Genomic DNA, 22251 nt, shown 5'->3' on the forward strand with positions numbered 1-22251 from the left:
CAGTTTGAGAACCACTGGTCTAAATGAAACCTGACTCCTTTGAAACCAGATTCCTTTTCTTAAATGGTGTAATGCTTTGCGTTCTGTGGTATTTCTTATTCCTTGTTTAGTTTGTATGTCCCCTTAAAGTGAGCATTAGTGCAGCTGTTTCCATCTCACCTCACGAACTTTGTCCTTGAAGCTGCGCCTCAGAATGTCCTGTACGCTTTGGTTTTGCGTATTTTTCGTGCTCAGCCTGCTGCTGCGCCGGACACTGCTGGTTTCCACAGTTCTGTTAGAGCTAAAGGAAAAAATTTTGTCAAGTTGCTGAATAGAAATTCATCAAAATTTGGTAGATGACTAGTATAATCAAATATTTCCGTTACAACCTCCATAGAACCACACCTATATAAAAAAAGTATCTACTATCTACTATTGGTGACGTCACGTCTATTCTTAGGTTATACTGTTCCATTATTTAATAATACACTAATACATTTTATTTCATAGGCGCCTTTCTGTCACCCGAGGACGCCTTACAGTGAATGCAAAAATAACAACACAGCATTAAAAAAAACAATATAACAATAAGAATATCAGACGTAGAAGGACATTGTAAACAGATGCGTTCTAAGTGCAGGCTTGAATGGTGGGAGTGAATTGATGTTCCTCAAGACGGGGCGAGTTCCAAAGCCTCCAGGAGGAGAGGTGATGCAACCGGTGGGGTGCACAAAGCTGGAGAAGCTCAGCAGCGGAGGATTGGAGCAGGCCCATCGCAAGTTGGTGAAGGAAATGACAGTAAAGTCCAGAGAAGAACGGACTCGATGTGCATCCTGCCAGTTAACACTGTTAAGTACGTTAACACGGCGGGGACTCGGTCGAAATGGACACAGGAGCGGTGACAGTAAATCATCAGTAATCAGTAAATTCCTAAAATTAATTAATTAATTAATTAATTAAAAACTTAAAGTGAAGCTAAAAGTTACGGGCGAGCAGCAGCAGGAAGTCGCGGCCAGCGTTCAACCGTTCTACGGCAAAAAATATTTTATGACACTTCACAGTGTAACAGACCTAACCAAAACCGAACTATTAAACATGTACAAGTGGTTATAGTTTACCTTCTAGTGATGGGAGTCCGCGGTTGTTCCGTGCTGAGGATATTTCTCAACAGTACTCTGGCTGACAAATCCTCCGTAAAATCCATTTGGTCAGCGGACCTACGACTTTGCTTTTGTGGTTGGCGTAAGCTAATAAGTATACGAGAACAGCAGTTTAAACAGGGTTTAAACGTTTCGCCAATTCTAGAAAACCCTTTTAAAACGCCTTGTTCGTCCGGTATTTTTAAATAAGACAATATCGCCGTATCAACGGGTATGTTTCTCACACTATCCCGCGTTATTTTTAATTAAAGTCTCGCGAGATCCACATCTTCTTCGTTGGTGTTTTCTCGTTTCGAAGACAGGGCACTCTCGTCACCACCATAGGGACAATAAAGGAACAGCACTGAACGTCTTTGGAAGTTCACCGTTTAGAATTTATGTTTATTAATTTTGGTTATTTCCGGAATTAGAAACCGAAGTAACATTCATGATATTATGTAGATAAAACGATAATTTGCTTTAAACGCTAACGTGGCAGGAGCTATTGAGAGTTATATTAGAGTCCAACAGTTGCAAAGCCCAGAAATATATTTTAGTAATGTTGTCTGATTTTAATATTTAATTTAAAAATAATTAATTAATAAGTTAATTAATTAATATGTTAAGTAAATCACATGGTGATACGTTTTTGACAAGCATTGTTTTCCTGTTTCGAGATGTAAAGGAAAAAATAACTTGTTGTCAAATTTGTATTGTTCTTATTGTTAGTTTATTCATACAATTATCATTAATTATTATAATGTAATAAATAAAAAGACTGATACTAGAGATAGAAATGATTTAAATAGATTTAATGATTTACAACTTGGTCAAAAATAAACTCATAAATTGGTAAAACAGGTGACTGCCTGCTTTATTTATACAGCAATGTATGAACAGAATGATTCCCACCCCTGGTAAACTGAGTGTATTGAGCAGTTTGAGACTCAATTCGTCCTCAGGTTTTGACTCGACGGCTCTTCACACAGACTGAAAGACTTCAGATTTAAAAATCAGGTCTGTCCTTCTTCAGCTTGGAGTAGTCCGTGCTGACCGAAAAAAGCTGGACACGCACACACACAGACACATAGATAAACAATCAGTTCAGAGCAGTTTGGACTTTGAAGCAGGTTACAGGAAAGGTATAGATTATTATTTACAAACATACACTCTTTTCTAATAAACTTCTGTTATGACTGTTATAAAAGATATTGTAAACGGTTACTGAGAGAAAGCCTTTACTTTGTACTGCTGATTGTGCTCCAATTTGTTCCAGGGCTCAGGGTTGTTCTTGCGATCCCATCTGAGAACAAAACAGGAAAATCATCATCATCAAACTATTAAAAATGTTTATTATAATTATTTACCAAGTTATGTTCAACTTGAATAGGTTTTAGAAATTATTTTTCAATGTTACACCTTTTGGTTACAAAGTTTGTTTGGTTACAAAGGTAAATAACCTTGTACATACAAAGTTTGTTTGGTTACAAAGGTAATAACCTTGTACATTGTTTGTTTGTTTTGTTATATTTTGTTATATGTTATATTTTCAGATAATTATCAGTAATATTATAAGTATTACATATTATAAGTAATGGTGCGTACACAAAAGAAGACTCAACAAAAGTACTCATACAACTACGGTTTCGAATAGATGATATCAGGACAACCTCAACGACAACTAAAGAAAAACCATGTGCAACACACTGCAGATTTTATCGTATTGAGCAGTTTGAGATTTCAAGGGAACTTACGAGACATCTGGGTTTTTTAGAGCCAGTCGAGCCAAATAAGTGGCGCTCATGGTTACTCCACCACCAATGAAGACGAAGAGGGGGATCAGCTGTTGGGCAAAAGAGGACAGTCAGTACTATACATTTCATCATTCCAACACAACAGCGCTGTTTATCAACAAGTGTCTTAGCTTACATGCTTAATATTCCTAAATCGTATATGGTTTTAAATATATATTGAACCATTAACACATATAGAAAAAAAAAATACAAATTACCTCTGCTGTTTGTGTAGCTGGTCGTGGTAAACCAATCAATTACAGGTCCCACCTCCAGGGTTGAATGATTAACTTTAGCTCCAATAGTGGCAAGTCCCTGGTACCAGCTACCGCTCTGAGTCTTATATTCTATTCAACAGGTCTATGACGCTGCCCTGTTTTGTCTTACTATTACAATCACATTACTTACTATAGCAGAGTGCATGGGAGAAAGTCACCTTGGAGAATTCCATTGTACATTTCTTTAAAGTGCAACCCATTGCCCAATCAGAAGTCAGTACTGAAAATACTGCAGTACATGACTGGCCGGAAAATAATTTCTCATCTGCTTTGTTTGAACTCCCAGTGGACATATGCTGTAGCCACTGCTTTAAAACAATGCTACAGCCCTCTACAACATTAATTATACAGGTATGGCACTCATTTTACTTGGCATATCCTTGTTTTGTTGAACCAATATTACCAAATCTTGGGTTGACATAAAATGACAAAAACAAAATCACTTTCAGCTGGTCTTGGCTCAGCAGTTAGCTTCAATTGCTGTCCCTTTTATGAAATTATATATATTCATTATGAACATTTTTATGTTAATACAAATGTTAAACATACATTGTTTATTTATTTATTTCTATATGTTAATACAAATGTTAAACATACATCGTTTATTTATTTATTTATTTATGGAGTTTTACCTAACATAAAAGTATTCCTCTTTATTTTTACTCAGGTTCAGTGTGATAAACCCCAACTTCCGCTTAGCTCCCTTGTGCCCGTTCTCTAGAAACGTCTCTGCACATGCATGGGGAAATGGCAAAGCCTTGACTCATACCAGTGTAGAGGCAGCATACGTCCGGTAGTTGCCTTCTTTCATGGTTGTTAACATGTATACTACACTCGTATAATAATAATGTCATCAACGATACTAATATAATATCATAATTACATCATATAATAATTTTGTTGCGGTTTATATGCGATATTTGGACGCCATTTATCAAAGGAGCAACATTCCGTCCAGAGATGATAAATACAACGTGATAACATAGCGAGAAAAATGTCCCAATATGTATAATATAAAAAACAGTGTATGGTAAGGAATATCAGCGTGTATTGTGGAAAGTGAAAACGAGGCTCCACCTGTCTTATGTTTTAATTCCATGCCTTAATAAGTTTTATTTCGTATTCATTCTTCAACAGTGTAACTTAATACATTTGTCTGAATGTTATATGTTATAATAATAATAGAGACACAGGAAGAGAAAAAGAAGCGGCAGAGCGCCCGTTAGGCAAATTTCAATGTCAACGGGTCATATACAATGCAGGGGAAAGATAGCGGCGAGGACTTACAGCTGGGTGGGTTTTAAGTTGTTTGGTTACGAGTCCAAATATTGACGACATGTCGAAAAATTCTCCCACTTACACGCTCCGTGAAAAAGAAAGTATCTACCCACAGTCGTGCGCAGTGTCTTTGGATTTCTGCAGGCCGGGAGGACACACCGAGGTGAGTAGTACAACTGCGCTTCCTCCACCTCTCAGCCAATCAAAGACAATGACGTCACAGCTGTACTGCAACACCACATCTGGATTAAGAGCTCACATAGTCCAGTGAAAACGACTTAAATGTCAATTTCAATATAACAATAACCGCATAGAAAATGTTCAACTCATTAAACAGAATCGGGCTCAAACCAGTAGCGTACAACGAGACGACATACAGTCGTCACAGTATATCTAAACCAAAATATGATGGGTGTGGACATGAACATGGAACATGAATTATAATAATAACAACAATAATAATAATAACAACAACAACAACAACAATAATAATGTGGCGGTTTGGCCCAGAGGCAATGTCTCTGTCATTGGTGTGAACCCCCAACATGCAGCGCATTTACGTGCCCACTGGGAGGCAGCAAAGACACCAGTAGAAAAAGAGTGACGACAGACAGATAGATTAGTCCAATTTAACTCATAAAATTAACTAACTTTGTTCTATTGCACCCTCACAAATGCATTTTTTCGTGTGTGTTTTGTGAGTGAGTCACAGTTAGCCGAGTCTTAAAAATTGAGCGAGTTTACCACCGCTAAATCCAAGAAATTATAAATCTGTGATCTCGATCCCGGCACACGGTGGCAGTGTGAAATGTAGCGATCGATTGCTCATGTCTGATCTAGTCGACGTAAAGATGGATCCCTGCTGAAACAGGTAAATAAACCGTTCTATCATCTCCGATGTTGTAATTTTGTTCCCGTTGCTGAGGCTTCTCTCTAGGAACAAAATGAGCGTCCTTTTCAACCTGACTCCTTACTTAGTCTTTGCCGAGGGCGGGGGCGGGCAGCCGCAGTGTACTGCAACAACAGCACCGCCGATGGTTCGCTACCTGGTTTGTGAACTAGCCTCGCTAATTTACAGTCGTTATTTCTTATTCGGGGAAAAAAGTACCACCAATCGCAGTGGATCAGCCACATTGTTTACCATACACTGAGCTGAGTGCTGACTGACCCCAGACACTGAGCAGTGTTAGCGTGTTAGCCTTAGCCACCAGCGCCACTCTGCTGCTGCTTGTGGAGCTCATATCACCTCCTGGCATTTCCATTTCCCCCAGCAGACGACACAGATCAGAGTTCTTTGTTTTCGCTGCATTCACGACAGCGCTGTGTTCGGAACGCTGTCAGAAACATGCAGCCTCCGCCTTTGTGTAATTGTGTTTTTGTGTCTGACTTCTTTGTGGTATTTTTATATTCCTAGGTTATAACTCGGGAAGCTGCTCGTTGCCAGCCTCTGTTCACCGTGTTGTTGTAAGTAAGTAGCTCCATCACACGACGACCAATATGCTCGCATTGAGGCGTTTTTAATGTGCCAGGTCCCACTGTTAGTCAGTAGTTTAAAGACCTTGACTGAACATGCTGTGAATATACAGTATTTTACTATTAAAGAGACTAGGACGTCGACATTTCAAATGTAAAGCCAACAGCAGTCTTGTTTTAGATGCTTTATTTAGTCTCCTATCTAGACCTGCCACTCTGGTACCTACACAATGCCTAGACAAAAGCTCAATACTTGCTGTTCATAACATTTCCTGCTATATTTTCATCTCGTCTGTCTCAAGGACACATGTTCTGTATTTTGAATAAGATTTCATTTTGTTGTTGTTTTTGTGGGGTTTTTATGTTTTCATGGCTAAAACGCCACCACCACAACAAAAACACGATAGACCAGAGATGAACTGGTCCCTGTTCAGTAAAAGACATGCTGTAGGCTGTAGGATGGAAAAATCCAGAACGCTTCTCACCTAACTAATTATAATTACTTCCAAAATAAACATTTAATTCATATGTAGTTTTTTTTTCCTTCACGGTTCTCTGCTTGGAAAACAAAAACTACACTTTGCACTGATACATGTCATTAAGTCTAATAAACCATTGTACACTGAGGTGCAGTGTAGGATAACGTGTGTTGTGTTTTTTTTTTTCCCCCTCCTGCTGCAGCCCTCTGTTCTGGCCAATGCTTTCTGCGCTACAGCATGACAACAGCAGTGTCGGCTCATCTCGTAATTTTGGCAAATGAAAATGGAGGAGGTTTCAATGTCCAGCATGGACAACAGCAAGCTGGAGGTACAGTAGGAAATTGTAATGTTGCTGTAGCATCTCTATCACCCTCTCTCATCCACTCTCTCTATTCATTTATTGGCACAGTTTAACAGTGTGTATAGGGAATTAATCCATTTAGGTGTAAAAATATTGCCTGATTTTATTTAAATTTGGTTGGTTAATTAAGTTTTTTGCTGCTGTAATGCAATACATTTGAAAACTTGACTTCTAAACTCTTTGTTTTTGCCTCCGTAACACAAAACTGCAGTTAGTGTTAGATTTACCTCAGAGCTGATTGGGTTAATCCCAGTATTTGCCATAGCCCAGTCATGGGCAAACTATGGCACAGGGGCCAGATGTGGCCCATTCCGCTTTTTGAGCCGGTCCGATGTGGCCCGTTCAGCTTTTTGATCCGGTCCACCTTTTCCAAATTTTATAATTTATTTATATTATCATTATACTACTGCCTTTTCCCTGCAATACCCACATTCCCCCAATAGATGGCGTAGAAAATGATAAAAGCTTTTAAGCCTTTATGCATGATTTTCACATGTCATTTCTCTTAGTTCACACGAATGCTCCATCTATCTGCTCCTTGTTCAATGTTAGGGCAATTGTGGTTCACGAGTCATAAAGTTTGCCCATGCCTTGCCTAGCCTAACTTGTGTTTCTGTTTCCTGGCCTTACTGTTTTAGGGCCTAGCTCAGGACATCCTGTCTGACCTGGTGGAGGATGCATGCCTAGGTCTTTGCTTTGAGGTCCACCGGGCAGTCAAGCAGGGCTATTTTTTCCTGGATGACACGGACCAAGAGAGCATGAGGGACTTTGGTGAGTATGGCTTCAGCCTTCTCTCCTTGTAGAAAAAAATATTTGCCTTCACTTTTTAATACACACACTCAATCTACAAAAATAAATAAATCAACTGTTTCACTAAACTTTTTTCTCCCAGAAACTGACGGAATTAAAAAAATTTTTTTTTTCATTTTTCAGAAATTGTGGACCAGCCTGGATTGGACGTTTTCGGCCAAGTGTACAACCAGTGGAAAAACAAGGAATGTGTGTGTCCTAATTGCAACCGAAGCATTGCGGCTTCACGCTTTGCACCACACTTAGAGAAATGCCTAGGGATGGGACGCAACAGCAGCCGCATAGCCAATCGCAGGTAAGCTCGGAGTCCAGCCCTTTCGGCAACGCCATTATATACTGTTGAAAAAAAACTGTACTGTACTCACTTACTGGCGTGTGCAGTGGAAACGTGAGTGTTCTCTGTTGCTGGCGTAGCCCCTGAAATAGAAAAATCACCATGTAATACAGTACACATTTCTCCAAATGAACTGTCCGCAACACAAATACATTGTGTAAAAGATATCCTGCTGTCTTTGCCTCGGTGATCAGCCGAGCCGAATACAACATTTCACAGATTCAGCGAATTGTTTGTCATTCATAACATTGCCCAGGGTGACTGATCACCCTCACTGTGGAAACTTTGGCTAATCTAACAACAGCCTTTGGTCTAACAGGCGGTGCTCTTACCAGCTTCTCATAAACATGACTATTAAGATATGTAATCATTAACTAAATTGAAGGTTCATAACAAATAGCTTACATTGATCACATTAGGCAGGCAACAATTGAAAACAAATATATATATATAAATATATATATAACTATATATATACACAAAAATACAGTTTATATATATATATATATATAGCTTGTCTATGCTTTAACATTGTGTTGTAATACATTTTTATACTTAGTTTAGATTATAATTTAATAGATTATTCAGTCTAATGTGCAATTCAGTGTTTTTAATTTAAGGCGAATAATGAAGAATTAGAGGCTCGGTTTTCAATTCACGGTACTTACTGAGCTGCACGGCTGCGTCTAGGCCTGTTGGTGGGGCTGTTGTTACACGGCAAATGAAAACTTGTGCTGTCAGCCATTAATCAGAACAGGAAAATCCCTGATAGGAAGACAAAAAACGGAATCCATAATTTAAATTACACCTTGAACTACATTCTCCCCGCATGTCTTATAAAAGACTAGTGAAGATACAGCTATAAAAATAAGTTGTGCGTGTCCTCTACTTTTCCTTTTTCTTCTACAGAATAGTCACCGGTAACAATGCCAACAACAAATCAGAGAGTGACCAAGAAGATAATGACGACGTCAATGATAACGACTGGTCATATGGAGCAGAAAAGAAAGGTACAACTGATTGTTGGCAAACGAAAACACTACTTACAAGTTGTTTATTATATATATATATATTTTTTTAAATGTCATCTTTTTTTATTACAGCAAAGAAAAGAAAATCTGATAAGGTATGTTTTTGAATTCCAACTCAGTGTTTTGAACACCTACGAATTACGTACATTAACAAATTTTTAATTTATTTGTTGCTCGCTTTTTTTTTGCTACTCTTTAGAACCCCAACTCACCCAGAAGATCCAAATCATTCAAGCATAAGAACAGTAAGTTGATATATTGAGCATTGACATTAGCAGTTATTTTACATAGTTTAGAGCACACGTGTCAAACTCAGGCTCGGGGGCCAAATCTGGCCCAAAGTGTAATTATATTTGGCCCGTGAGAAAATATCAAATGTGTACTAGAGTTAGCCCGTCAGTATATAGACCCTATATACTGGCAGAATTTGTAGTATTAGTGGTGGATGGGGTATGTTATAGCACATGCAGAATTTGTAGTATTAGTGGTGGATGAGCTATGTTATAGCACATACATTTACGGTAGTTTTTTGTTGTTGTTTTGTCCTGTGAAAAAAGAAACTCATTTTTTTTTTTGGCCTGTGAAAAAAGAAACTCGAAATTAATACCATCGATGTGTGTTTTATTTCAAATTTAATTTCTCATGTGTTTATAATATTAACCTTTGGTTGTTCCAGATTCAATGTTTATGTAAAACATCCATATAAAAAAGTTTTACTTTACAGATCTGGAGAGAAGGGTAAACATGAACATTTACACTCAAATTTGTCAATAAATATTAAGTTTGGCCCACGTCCTCATCCCAGTTTATAATTTTGGCCCACTGTGAATTTGAGTTTGACACCCCTGGTGTAGAGCTTCATTGTTAATGAAATGCATAAATGTAGTATGTCCATTAATGACATTCAATGAACCTAATATTCACTCTCTATCTCTGTAGGCATGATGGGGCCTAGACGTCGAATGGATAACCAGGAAAGTCCACGCATGCTGATGAAAGATGAGGCGTTCCCGCAATAAAACACTCGGCTACAAACACTCAATTCAACAAACACTCAGTTCAACAACCATCGTCTGTATGTGTGGGTACACAGACACTCATGCCTAAGCACAAGGAGACCAGAAACAACTTACATGCTGTTCTTCGAAGAACTGGCACCAGTAGATATTGTTGTTGTTGTGGCTAAAAGATATACTGTATAGTGTTTGCTGCTCTGCAGAAACAGTTCAGACCTCTCACTGTATACTTGACAGTTTTTTGTTTTCTCTACAAAAATCATTATACCAACCCCTTTCTCCACTGCAGCCCAGAATAATCAACATCACCGTATACGACGTGACCTCACATACCTTATATTCTCGTGTCATGAATCTAGTGGCTGAGCTGAGGCATTTGTGTGCACATCTTGTTTCTTGAAATACAAAATTATAGGTGTGTTTGTATTTACCTCACTGGTTTAAAGTAATCCTACTTTGAAAATAATGTAAAAGACAATCTTCTTCAGTGGTTTGTCTTTTTTGTTTTTACATTCAACATGATGCTAGTGAATCTGCAGTTAAATGACATATGTGTGCGTGACTTTAACTTGTGAAAAACCTGTTCAGAAAATGTTCAGTCTATAAATTCCTAATTGTCCAACCAGGTATTTGCTGCATGAAGCAGCTTTAATTTTTTCTTTTTTTCTTTTTTTTTTCTAGCAATCAAACATGTCTTTTTATCATGTGTTTACATTGTAAAGGGTGACATACTGTATATCTTTTGTGTGATGTGATAGTGTAAATATTCCGATAGTTGAATTGCTGCTATCATGGCTCAGTCTGTTTCATCTGTCTAGCAAAATAAACGATTTGTTACATATGACTTATTGTTCTTTTTCGCCTTGAACCGGTTTAAACCTGATGGTTTTTCATCATTTCCTTTATCCAGTTGTACATTATGACGTGAATTAAAACAACATGGATATAGATGAAATTTGGAAAGTAGTGGTAAGAACTGAACAAGATTTGTCTCTTTTTTTCTAGTGTTCTAATTTTTCCTAAACATGTAGCTGTAAGGTGCTGAATGCAGTCTAGGTGCCCTAGTATTACTTTAAGTACTACAATACTATATTTAATTCATTCAAATAGCCACAATGTAATAAAGCTTCAGTTTGAACTGCTGTGCGGACATTCAGCTTTCCTTTAAGATAAACTTCCCTTGAAATTGGCTTCAGCCACTACAGTTTTATTAATGGTTCTTTACAGTATAGTTACAACACTGCCACCTACTGGGTTTATTTTCTACAGGTAAAATTCACTGTACGCCAAGAGCGTGTCTAGTTTACGCCCAACTGTTATGAACAAAATAGATAATAAAAAGAAAGATTTTAATCCCAGACAATAATCATTCATATTACACTTCATTCAAAAAACGACTGCTAAGAGAAAATGCGATTCAATTGTTTTTAAGAGAATCTGACTCTAAAACGAACTAAAGAACGTTGTCTTAAAATGAACTAACAGAACAACATTAGTTTAAGAGTTTTACTGCAGTAGGCGAGATATCTACTTTGCTTGTTGCCGCAGTGTGTGTTGTCAACTGTTTATTTGATTCGCGGTGAAACAGAAGCTACTTAACGAAGTTGACACTAAACGGGGAGAAAGGGAGGAAACGACTCGCTGCTCTCACCCGAGGCTGTTGTAGATTAAAGCAAATCCCGGAACTTGAACCGGTTAGAGCGGAGCTAACGTCAGCTAGCATTCTGTTGACAGGCGGTTCGCTGTCAAAACTGCAGCCTGTGAAAAGTGACTATTGGTAATCACTCAGTGGGACATCTAGGGTTTGGGGCAGAGGCGTTCTGTTGGCGGTCCTGCTACGCGCGAAGTTGCAGCGAAATATTAAGGCAAATTCAACTCTAACCACTTGTGGAGCGAGAGGATGGCATCGCGAGGAGGCTTCCCCGGTTCCGCGATTAACCCGAATTTGAGTCCTATGAATGCGGGACATTCGGCGGGCATGAGAATGTCTGGACTGCCGCAGTCAATGAGCGGATACAGCCGGAGCATGAACATGTTACCCCAGTACCTGCAGGTCAGTTTGTAGCTTCATTTTAATTTCCTTTTTTTGTTGTTTACTGGGGAAAGTTAAGGTTTTGAAGTAATACACCAAGTATCCGGTAAGTAAATTGCACAGTAACTATGAGGTAAATGTATATCCTTAAAAAAACGTGTTAAGTTTAGTAAGACACTTAACGTTATTCAGTGGGAAAAACCCCACATGTTTTTACTTCCGCATTTGACTAGTGAATAAAATTACACCAACTTACATACAGTCACTTACATGCCGAACATTAAAGTTCTTACCTCCCCCCCCCAAACACTTGTTTGCCGAACACAATAGCCGTTCTTTTTGTCTTCTCCGTATCTAACTTATGTAACGTACAAAAACATTGTGTCTACATCACTCATGTGGGTTTACACAGTAATGTTCAAACAGTGTGAAAACCGACGGTTGACGTTCAGTTACACTGGTTCGTAAAAACCTGTTTTTTATCAGTGATTGAAGTGACACTTGCAAATATCTTGGCAAAAACGAATGCACCAGATGAGTGTGTAAGATCACGACCGTGTTTTGAATACACAACGTTAGCAAAACTCTCCAAACTTCACAATCTAAAGGGAATGGCATAATAAAGACATTTGAAAAGTGTCACATAGCATAGATTAAAAACAGATCATTTTCAATATCCAAGCTGCAACCTAAGACCAAGTTTTATTGTCGCTGAAGATAACACTTCCAATCCTAGCCCCTAACTATACAACAGAGACAAAAATAAAATAAAAAAAAGACTTAGGACTACAAGATATTTTTCATGTTTGGACGTAGGCAAAAGTTAACGGACAAAGAAAGAAACTGTCATAACACGACTATGATGTCACTTCTGTAGGTTCACAACAGAGAAGAATTATTTAAAAAAAAAACAATAATCATAATCATAAATAAGTGCAATTTTCCCTCAAGTATACAAAGTTGTCCCATGTTTGGACAGAATTGCTGTTGTCACACGTCCACATAAATAATCATAAGTGTTAGTTTACTTATAGAGTAATTAGAAATAATGTCTGAAGAACTTTAAGAGGGAATGTAAGACTTGAAAGCAAAACAATGAAAGCTTCTTGAATTACAAGCTCACTTGTGACATGTTTAGAGATTCGGTATAAAAGGAGTACACCCCAAGGGCTCAGTCGTCGCAAACAGTGAGGGCTCATGTCTCACCATTTCGCGGGAAACGTCACGAGGGAACTGAGAATTCATTTTGTCTGAACGCCAGAACTGCTTCTTTAAACTACTGTCTGAGATGGCCTGGAATCAGAGGCGATAAAAAGCTACTCTGTGGTCAAACAAGTAGACAGTTAGGCTTGGTTTGGTTAATAATAGATAAAACAAGAAGTACATGCTAATATACCATCGACAAATATCTGAAATTGTTAGTTCTAGAATTTCAGAGAGACACGTGTTCCCATCAGGACAGCACACTTCCCAAGAACTCACATTTTTTCAGCAGCACGAAACCAGACCTAATCATGCACAAACTTAAAAAAAAAGGCTTCATAAAAAAAAAAAAAAAAAAAAGGCTTCATAAAGTCTGAGTCTGTGTCTTATTGAAAATGTCTGACACATCACAAAGAGAAAAAGAGTCACCGCAAACGCTGGGTTGCACAAGTATTTAACACAGTGATAGTTCCTGAAACTCAGTTGTTGAATTACTGTTTGTAGTGTCTTCCACACTCAGAACTGTGTCATTAGAGCCAAATAATAACATCAGCTCTCACCCTCTCTAACAGCGCCCAGGAATCCCACCCAGTAGGGTTGGGGGCCCCATGGGATCAATGGGGGGTCAGCTGCCAGGCCCCTCTTATGGTAGTGGGAACATGCCCATGCGGCCAGGCATGGGGCCTCCGAGCATGGACGCCTCAAGGAAGCGGGTCCTGTATCAACATCAACAACAACAGCAACAGGAGGCACTGGGGGGAGGAGGAGGCCTCAGACGAGGGTAAAGTAGAGACGAGGGAGGGAGGAAAACTGTTTTTAAATATGAACAACGATGTCTGTTAACACCTTCCATCTGTTGCAAACATGAAATCACTTCAATCAACGTCGTCGACGTCGTAAACATGCAAAATACATAAATAATAATAAATAGTAATAAATTATCATAAATAATAAATAGAAATAGTACAGTTATAGTCATAGTAGGTCATAGAGTAAGAAGTATAGTGTGACAAAATATGTCATAAGAATGTCATGAATAAGTCATAATCAATAAGAGATACTATGATTCGGTGTTTAATGTAATAATATAAGTATTTTAAGGCAAGATCAAAGGTCTAAAGTATGGATTTCAAATGGAGACATTAAAAAAAAATTGTTGCGAGTCGCATCCACTGTCGAGGCTGCAATCACATGAAAAGATTCAGTAAAGAAGAGCTATAACTTTACAACAGGGCAGCTGTGTTTGTCTGCGTTAACGTTATTGCTGTTCACAGCTCCGATCACACAGATACTGAAGTATCTCATGACTGACATGTGCTGTAACTCCAGTAGATGTTTCTGACCTCAAACTGCAAAACGAGGTCACACTCATAAATGTGGTTGTTTGCGATGCGAGGCACTTTCTGAACAATAATTTTGTAATGCATTTCTCAAAATAGCCAATCAGGTTTGCGCAAGACTAAAGGCAACTATCGTAAGCTGTCATTAAAGGCGTTGTAATTAGAGGTGTAATAGAGACAAGATGCGTGATTTAATTGTAGAGACACTTTATGAAATCACTAACTACAATGAGTGGAAGCCCCGGGCTCTCACTGTGGGGCGGTAATGAAAGAAATAGCACAGGTCATGATGCAGTTTCACACTTTGAAAAAAAGTCCCACTTTGTTTGTTTGCTACTTTGTTTTCTGTAGGACAAAAAGGCGCAAGATGGCAGACAAGGTTCTTCCACAGAGGGTGGGTGTATTATCTGTTCCTTTTTTTTACCCCTCATGAACAAGGCTTCCTCTGCTGTGATTAACTGATTTACCTTTTGGTATTTTAGATCCGAGATCTGGTGCCCGAGTCCCAGGCCTACATGGACCTCCTGGCCTTTGAAAGGAAACTAGACCAGACAATCGCTCGGAAGCGTATGGAGATTCAGGAAGCAATCAAAAAGCCCATTATGGTATTGTTGTCATCAAACATTCAAGCTAACCTAAGGATGCCTTTTTGGTTCTAACCTGGCACTGGAAGACAAAAATAGTTTGTTCTTAAATGTTCTGTAATGAACATTTTCATTACAGTACATGTCGCCCCAGCCAAAAAAAGCATAATGAAGAAGAAAAAAACATACAAGTTGCTCTGGAGTATTAGTCGCACCAGTGCCCTCTAGCGACTGTCAGTGTGAAAATAACGAACATGTCAATTTTCAGTGGTATAGGAGGAGCATGTACTGGTACAGAAGCCTAGAGTGCCCTCTAGTGGCTATCAGTGTGAAAAAATCAATACTGGAATTCTGAACATTCATTGTCTAAAAACATGGCTCCAGTCATTTACTGAACATTATGTCAAAAATTGGAAGGCTTCAGGTTCGAGTCCACCAGTTGCCAAGTTACCACTGAGGTGCTCTGAGCATGGCACCGTCCCCACACACTGCTCTCCGGGTGCTTAAAGCTGCCCACTGTTCACTCTGGTGATGGGTTCCTTACTGGACCTCATGTCAAATATTGGCCTAAAAGTGTTGCGTGAGCTCACGATCTGTTCCCTCTTTCGCTTTTCCAAGCAAAAGCGCAAACTCAGGATCTACATCTCCAACACCTACACACCCTGCAAGCCTGAGGGTGAGGAGGCCGAGAAGGTCTCGTCCTGGGAGCTGAGGGTAGAAGGCAAACTACTGGAGGAGGTATGTGAATATGTGATTGAGTCACTTATGTCTCAAATTCTTTTCTCACAGCTTCGCAACTATCTCTCTGCGGTTCGATTTCTAACTATTTCTGTCTCTGTCCCTGTGTTTCTTGCAAACTTCACATTCAGTCTCCCAGCTCTGTTTGGCTCATGTCCTTGGCTCAACCATGCAACCAGATGTGTATTTGCAGCGCTCCTCGCTCCACCCCATGACTACGCACAGAATCAAACACACACGCACGCACACAAGCTCGTGTTCTTTTTTTGAAACAAGGAATTGAAACCAAAGCCTTTACATTCCAATAACTGATATGTCTCCCTGCTCTCTATCAGTTCCCGCTCAACTCGTGTTGTCTCGGACAGACCACATAAAGGAGTCGTTTTTTCTGTCTACTTCTCTCTGTCTCTCTCTCTATCTTTGTGTCGACCATGCGTAGGAGTTCTGCCTAGAGAAATTGAGAAAGAGAGCAGAGATGTGAGGGGGAAAAAGGGTCGCGTTGTGCAAACACTTTGACGAGGTTGGGAAAGGGTGGGTGTGCAACAGCTTTTTTTAGTTTTCTACAGTTCTTTTCTGCCTTGCCATCTCCAGTGTGATCAGAGCCCAACAATGCAGCCCCACAGCCCGACACACAATAAGGAGACACAGATGCCAGTCATGTTGCCCTGTTTTCACCATCTTTTGTTTCTTTTGTGTTTCCAGCCTGGCAAGCAGAAAAGGAAGTTCTCCTCTTTCTTCAAGAGTTTGGTGATCGAGCTCGATAAGGAGCTCTACGGACCTGACAACCACTTAGTAGAGGTATTGCACATTGAGGAACAAGTGAGAAGTCGCAGTGATTCTGAAACCCAAGAAAGGTCAAGACTGCGGCTGATTCATAAGCCACTGTTTTGCAAATAATTCATTTTTTATAACATGTTTGTAGACAGAAGTGTTTGTGAAATCAGATCTTGATCTTTTTGTTATCTATTTGTAAAAAAGAAACGAGATTTTGGGCAAAATTATAACTCGTAACTCATCATATTTTGATTGTTATCAATAGTATTAACACTAGTGCAGGGGTGCCCAATAAGTAGATTGTGATCTACCAGTAGATTGCTTTTGGATCATGAGCAATTAAAATATAAATATATATAAATATATATATATATATAATTACATATATATATTTAGAAATATATATATATATTTATATAATTCCAAAGTGTGCAGTAGTGACCATATATGTTAAAATGTAATCATATTGTGCCATAGATTACATGTGTAAATATATACATACATAAAGTTGTTAATGTAGGTAGATCACTGTAGTCTAGTAGCTCCCAAGTGGAAAAAAAAAAGTCTGGACACCCCTGCATTAGAATGTTATACTGTGAGTGTAAATAATTCTGAAACAAAAAACAAAACAGTGAGATTAAATAAAATAATATTCTTTTTATGTTTATCTTACAGTGGCACAGAATGCCCACTACTCAGGAAACGGATGGTTTCCAGGTAAAAAGACCGGGAGATGTGAATGTCAAATGCACCCTGCTGCTCATGCTGGACCATCAGGTATGTTACACAAGTGCGCGTACTCTCCCTGTCAGTTGAATCTGTTTTTGGCATTTTCTCATTAACCCATTGTATTTGTCATGTTCAGCCTCCTCAGTACAAGCTGGATCCACTGTTGGCTCGTCTCCTGGGTGTGCACACGCAGACACGGGCCAGCATCATGCAAGCTCTCTGGCTGTACATCAAAAACAACAAGCTGCAGGACGGTCACGAGAAGGAGTACATCAACTGCAACCGCTACTTCAGACAGGTAATGAAAACGCTAGAAAACTTGTTTTGCGTATACGGTTTTTTTACGTTGTACAGGAGGGCCTCGGTTTACGACGGCCCCGACCTACGGCGTTTTGTGGTAATGTCGAAATCTCCCATAAATTAATTAAGAGTCGCGTTCTATCATTCCGACGTGCGCGGTTAAAACAAACTTCACCCAGGAAGTAGTTGGGCAGATGAATACATTGGATTGTGCTACATTTACTTTCTTTTGTTTGTGTTGTTTTTTGGGAACTTGTTTTTGATGTTCTTTTTATGTCCTGTCCTATGACTTCCCGTGAAAATTGACTTACGTTGCGCAATACGGATTTAATTTAGATGTAAGTCAAGGACCTACATAGTTTTTTAATATAGACATAAACCACGTTTGTTTCCCCTCAAAGCGGCTGTGTAAGAGACCGTCGACTAAAATGTGCTTAAATCGTCTGAGCCTTTTTATATATTTTTTTATTTTATATTTATTAGCAAAATAGGACAAATGCTATCTTTCTCAGGTAGGGCATCGTGTTTGTTTTCTATGCAGATCTTCGGCTGTCCTCGCATGAGGTTTTCAGAGATCCCAATGAAGCTGGCTGGCTTGCTGCACCACCCTGACCCAATCATTATCAATCACATCATCAGGTAAATGTGCATGTCTGTAACTCGCCACACATATTGCCACCCGTATGAGAGAAAAAATTCCTAAGATCAACTTTGCTCCCTCGTCTGCTCCTTTTGTGTTGTCTTGCTACGTTGCACGTTTACACCACTCCTTGGTAGTGTGGACCCCACAGATCAGAAGAAGACGGCCTGTTATGATATCGATGTTGAAGTGGATGACCCGTTGAAGAGCCAAATGAACAGTTTTCTGTCCTCAACAACCAACCAACAGGAAATAGCCGCCCTGGAGATCAAGGTTAATGTTGCCACTCATTTACCCACACTCGCACCTTGCTGACCTTTTAATACAGGGGTGTCAAACTCATTTTCACCAGGGGCCACATCAGCAATATACAGATCTATACAGAAGAGTGTATAGATCAGGGGTCCACAACCCCTAGTCCGTAGGTCATTTGATACCAGGCCACTGTAGGACACAGTGGAAAAAATTTACTTAATTTTTACTAATTTACTTCATTCAAAGAAAGTCCTGTCATATACATTTACTTTCTTTATTTAAGGATAATCTGGTAATATTTTAAAATAATATGTTATTCAGACTCTGATAAAAACAGAATACAGGCTAAAAGATGGTTTATTTTGCTAATTTTATGATACTTAAATGCTCAGCACCTTGCTACCAGTCTGTGTTAACAGGTGGTACAGGCTGACAACAAAGGTTGGGGACCACTGTTATAGTTGTAACTACGTACACCATAACAGACCAGTACATGTTTCTGCAATTGATTATCATTTGATTGATTATAAAAACTCCCACAGGCCACACAAAATGGCTTGGTGGGCCGCATTTGGCCCCCGGGCTTCGGGTTTGACACGTATGCTTTAAGGTTTTAATAAATGTGCTGTGTTTGTACGTTACACAGATCCATGAGACGATTGAGTACATTAACCAACTGAAGACTGAAAGAGACTTCATGCTCAGCTTCAGCAATAACCCACAGGACTTCATCCAGGACTGGCTCAAGTCTCAGAGCAGAGATTTAAAGGTAAACACGCAACGCTCACTTCAAGTACTGGTTTCTCCACATGTACAACAATGTACACAGTATAGGAGGTACAGGGAACAACTTGTGAAAGTGATTATTGAGTCAGATGGACTTAAACAAGACTCCCTGAATAAACGTGTTTGTGAAATCTTCGACATTGTCGTTTGAATTTCTCAGATTCGACCAACAAGCATGTTATTCAGAAGTACTCAGGCCTGCATACTTTTGAGGACAGTGTACAGTACTTACCAAGTGCTTGTGTAGACTCTCCTATGTCCTTCACTTAGTTGGGGAATCTACTCCGGAGTCTTTCTCTTGTTCTCCTGCTATTCTCCGACCTTAAAAAATAGAGAAAAAGTAGAAAACGATGCATTCAGGAATCAGCTCAGATACAGTTATTGACTTGCAATTTAGAAAAATCATACACAACTGACTTTTAGGGTACAATATAAGGGATTAGCCCTAAAGTTACAGTTAAAATCCTAACAGAAAAAACATGGGCAAAACATTGAACATGTGTTGAACCAGAGATGTCGTAGCCCATTGTTCAGTAAAGCTGTTTTTGTTTTTTTTTTAAGTTGATGACAGATGTGACGGGAAACCCAGAGGAGGAGAGAAGAACTGACTTCTACCAGGCACCCTGGGTACCAGAAGCTGTGGGCAGATACGTCTATTCCAAAGTAAGCATTTTTAGGTCACGTTTTCCCTGCAGTTACATTATTCAAAGTTTGGTAAATAAATACAGCATTTAATTTGTTTCAGGTGCAACAGAGAAGACAGGAACTGGAGCAGGTTTTGGGGATCCGTCTCACTTGAACACATTTCCTTTTGGCTGACTCGGGGTTAGCCATTACATTTGAGCAGTGATTATTCAGGTGTTTGGATTCTGGTTGTATAAGGTACTGACAAACAGTCATGACTGAGCACTCACCCTGAAAATACACCCTAACCGGGTTAATGTTTAATAAATAAAAATCAGGTGCTAACCTCATATGGGGATTCTAAGTGATTTTTACACAGCCAGGAGCATTTATTGATCTAATCCTGCCTTTACAAAAATGGCAAAAATGTATACTTGCATACATTTTATAAAATAATATAAAGAAATACAGAAATACTGTAGACCAGAAGTGAAAACATTCGTGAGATTATATTAGTTTTAGATTTCTGAAAATACTCAGACCTGGATAAAAGCCATGACTCAAACAATTTTAATCTATTAGATTAAATTTAACTTTATTGCCACGTGTCACTAATTCAAAGCAATGAGAAGGATTTGGGCAACACAAGCATGTGATTCAACTCTATGAATCTACTTTATCAAGGAACATTATCAGGGACTTTAAGAACATTTTCAAAGTTTCTGCCTTTTTGATGCCTCGCTGCCTTTCATTGGTATGTGACGACTAGTATCTGATGTTTGTTAAGACTTCCTGCTTCCTGTACGCATTGACTCTGTGGCTGAAACGATGACTTTCAGCCTAAATTTATTTTCTAATCACCAAGTTATGAAATCCAGCCGTGTGGTTTATAGAAGTTATAATAATAATTGTACAAATATGAGTACATTTAGCACTTTGTCTTTCACTTTCATTTATGTTTTGTCCCAAACAGTGAGTTTGCAAACAGTTTTTTTTAGTTGGGTCTATACCTCCAAATAAGCCCTACCTTCCAAGCAAAAACTAAATTAAAACCTGGTACTAAAATGAATTGTGTTGCCTGCAGTGGAAACACACACTTTGTGGTACTGTTCCTATATAAGTCTATCATTTTGAGCCTTTCTTAAAAGCTTTGGATTTGTTTAGCTGTTGTTTAGCTGTTGTTTAGCTTGTTTAGCATTATAAATGAGGAATTAATGTTGAAAACATTGTGATTTTTGCAGCTGACTCTGTGTCTTGTAAATAACTTTATGGGGGAAAAAATTACTTCTGGTGCCTGGGAGATTGACATAAGTTTTTTTTCAATGCCAGGGGTGACCTTAAGAGGTTTAGGTGCTTTCGTTTTTGGTTGATGATCTTGGGAACTTTTAGGAAAACTGTTCGTTATAAACAGTGGTGAATCCACTCTGAGCCTGGACCATCAGTTGTTTTGTACTTTTCAGAATTGTTTACAAAGTGTATGCTATTATGTGTTCTTTGTGTTGCTTGTTAAATCCAGTACTATTTCATTGTGAGTAAACCTTTGGTTTGAATTGTTAAGGATTTGTATAAAACATTCCAGTGTGTTAAATCATTCCACATTAACATATAACTTGCAGTGCCAAAACATATACAGAGGCTTGTTGTGCAGCCTCTTTGTAAAATTTTACATTATGTGTACTGATCAAAAGCCATTATCTTTTATACATTTGGATTATTTTCTACAATAAATATACTTGACCAATGATTGTTCTGTACTTGCATTTTTTGCCGGTGGCTTCTTTCATAATTATGTTTTATGGGCTCTGGGTCATTCTGTTAATTAATTTAAATAGTCAGTAGTTCAAGCAACCCAACAGTCAGTAATTCAATTAAGTATAAAGTCTTCATTATCATCAATTTCATTATTATTACTCAACGATGGACAGTTCTAAGAGACTAAATAGACAAACGGTTTAAAAATCATTATTTTCTAATGAATTGTAACTGACTTATAGTTCTGGGCCTCATAAGTCGTTGTGTATCATATATAATAGTACTCCTAAGTTAAACTTTTGATTATTTAACATGGTGATTCTAAACATTACAGTAAAACACTATCACTATTATAAAATAACCTTGAATAGTAACGACAAGTAAAGACAAGAAAACAATGTAGATTTACTTTTTTTTTTTACAGTAAACATAGTGGATATTGTTCGTCATTCGAACAATACCCATTACGTCAAAAATACACGTAAGTATATATTTTGCAGTAGTGTTAAACCTAATATTTTAA

General features: G+C 38.6%; 4 protein-coding genes across 7 annotated transcripts in view; 2 read left to right on the forward strand and 2 right to left on the reverse strand.

The window, feature by feature from the left end:
* cenpt (centromere protein T) overlaps nt 1–1403 on the reverse strand; it is a 9811-nt gene extending 8408 nt beyond the window's left edge. For both annotated transcript variants that reach the window (XM_008313715.3, XM_017034406.2), the window contains exons 1-2: nt 1098–1403; nt 160–280 (exon numbers count right to left, since the gene is read on the reverse strand). In XM_008313715.3, the coding sequence (XP_008311937.2) occupies nt 160–280; nt 1098–1183 (207 nt within the window). In that variant the 5' untranslated portion in view covers nt 1184–1403. The remainder of the gene's footprint in view (nt 1–159; nt 281–1097) is intronic.
* A 508-nt stretch (nt 1404–1911) lies between these two features.
* LOC103381411 (cytochrome c oxidase subunit NDUFA4-like) lies at nt 1912–4673 on the reverse strand. The gene is made up of 4 exons (XM_008313730.3): nt 4477–4673; nt 2873–2961; nt 2361–2421; nt 1912–2181 (listed from the first exon to the last, which is right to left on the reverse strand). The coding sequence occupies exons 1-4, from the start codon at nt 4525–4527 to the stop codon at nt 2125–2127; spliced, it is 258 nt and encodes an 85-aa protein (XP_008311952.1). The 5' UTR covers nt 4528–4673; the 3' UTR covers nt 1912–2124.
* atxn7l3b (ataxin 7 like 3b) lies at nt 2976–11287 on the forward strand. 3 transcript variants are annotated; one of them, XM_025058102.1, is made up of 9 exons: nt 2976–3540; nt 5882–5931; nt 6622–6747; nt 7419–7551; nt 7714–7885; nt 8834–8934; nt 9028–9050; nt 9155–9200; nt 9895–11287. In XM_025058102.1, the coding sequence occupies exons 3-9, from the start codon at nt 6697–6699 to the stop codon at nt 9972–9974; spliced, it is 606 nt and encodes a 201-aa protein (XP_024913870.1). In that variant the 5' UTR covers nt 2976–3540; nt 5882–5931; nt 6622–6696; the 3' UTR covers nt 9975–11287. The 3 variants fall into 3 exon arrangements, with proteins under 3 accessions (XP_024913870.1, XP_008311954.1, XP_008311953.1); XM_008313732.3 differs by lacking the exon at nt 2976–3540 and adding an exon at nt 5238–5338 and having other exon boundaries at nt 5882–5935; XM_008313731.3 differs by lacking the exon at nt 2976–3540 and adding an exon at nt 5238–5338.
* A 210-nt stretch (nt 11288–11497) lies between these two features.
* Nucleotides 11498–21720, forward strand: LOC103381414 (SWI/SNF-related matrix-associated actin-dependent regulator of chromatin subfamily D member 2-like). The gene is made up of 13 exons (XM_008313733.3): nt 11498–12024; nt 13779–13987; nt 14898–14940; nt 15029–15151; nt 15749–15868; nt 16571–16666; nt 17318–17419; nt 17508–17669; nt 18213–18310; nt 18449–18584; nt 19213–19335; nt 19914–20015; nt 20098–21720. The coding sequence occupies exons 1-13, from the start codon at nt 11872–11874 to the stop codon at nt 20149–20151; spliced, it is 1521 nt and encodes a 506-aa protein (XP_008311955.1). The 5' UTR covers nt 11498–11871; the 3' UTR covers nt 20152–21720.
* The last annotated feature ends 531 nt before the right edge of the window (nt 21721–22251 follow it).

This window comes from Cynoglossus semilaevis, chromosome 8 (genome assembly GCF_000523025.1).
Source record: "Cynoglossus semilaevis isolate Cse_v1.0 chromosome 8, Cse_v1.0, whole genome shotgun sequence".
In the NCBI taxonomy this organism is placed as follows: Eukaryota; Metazoa; Chordata; class Actinopteri; order Pleuronectiformes; family Cynoglossidae; genus Cynoglossus; species Cynoglossus semilaevis.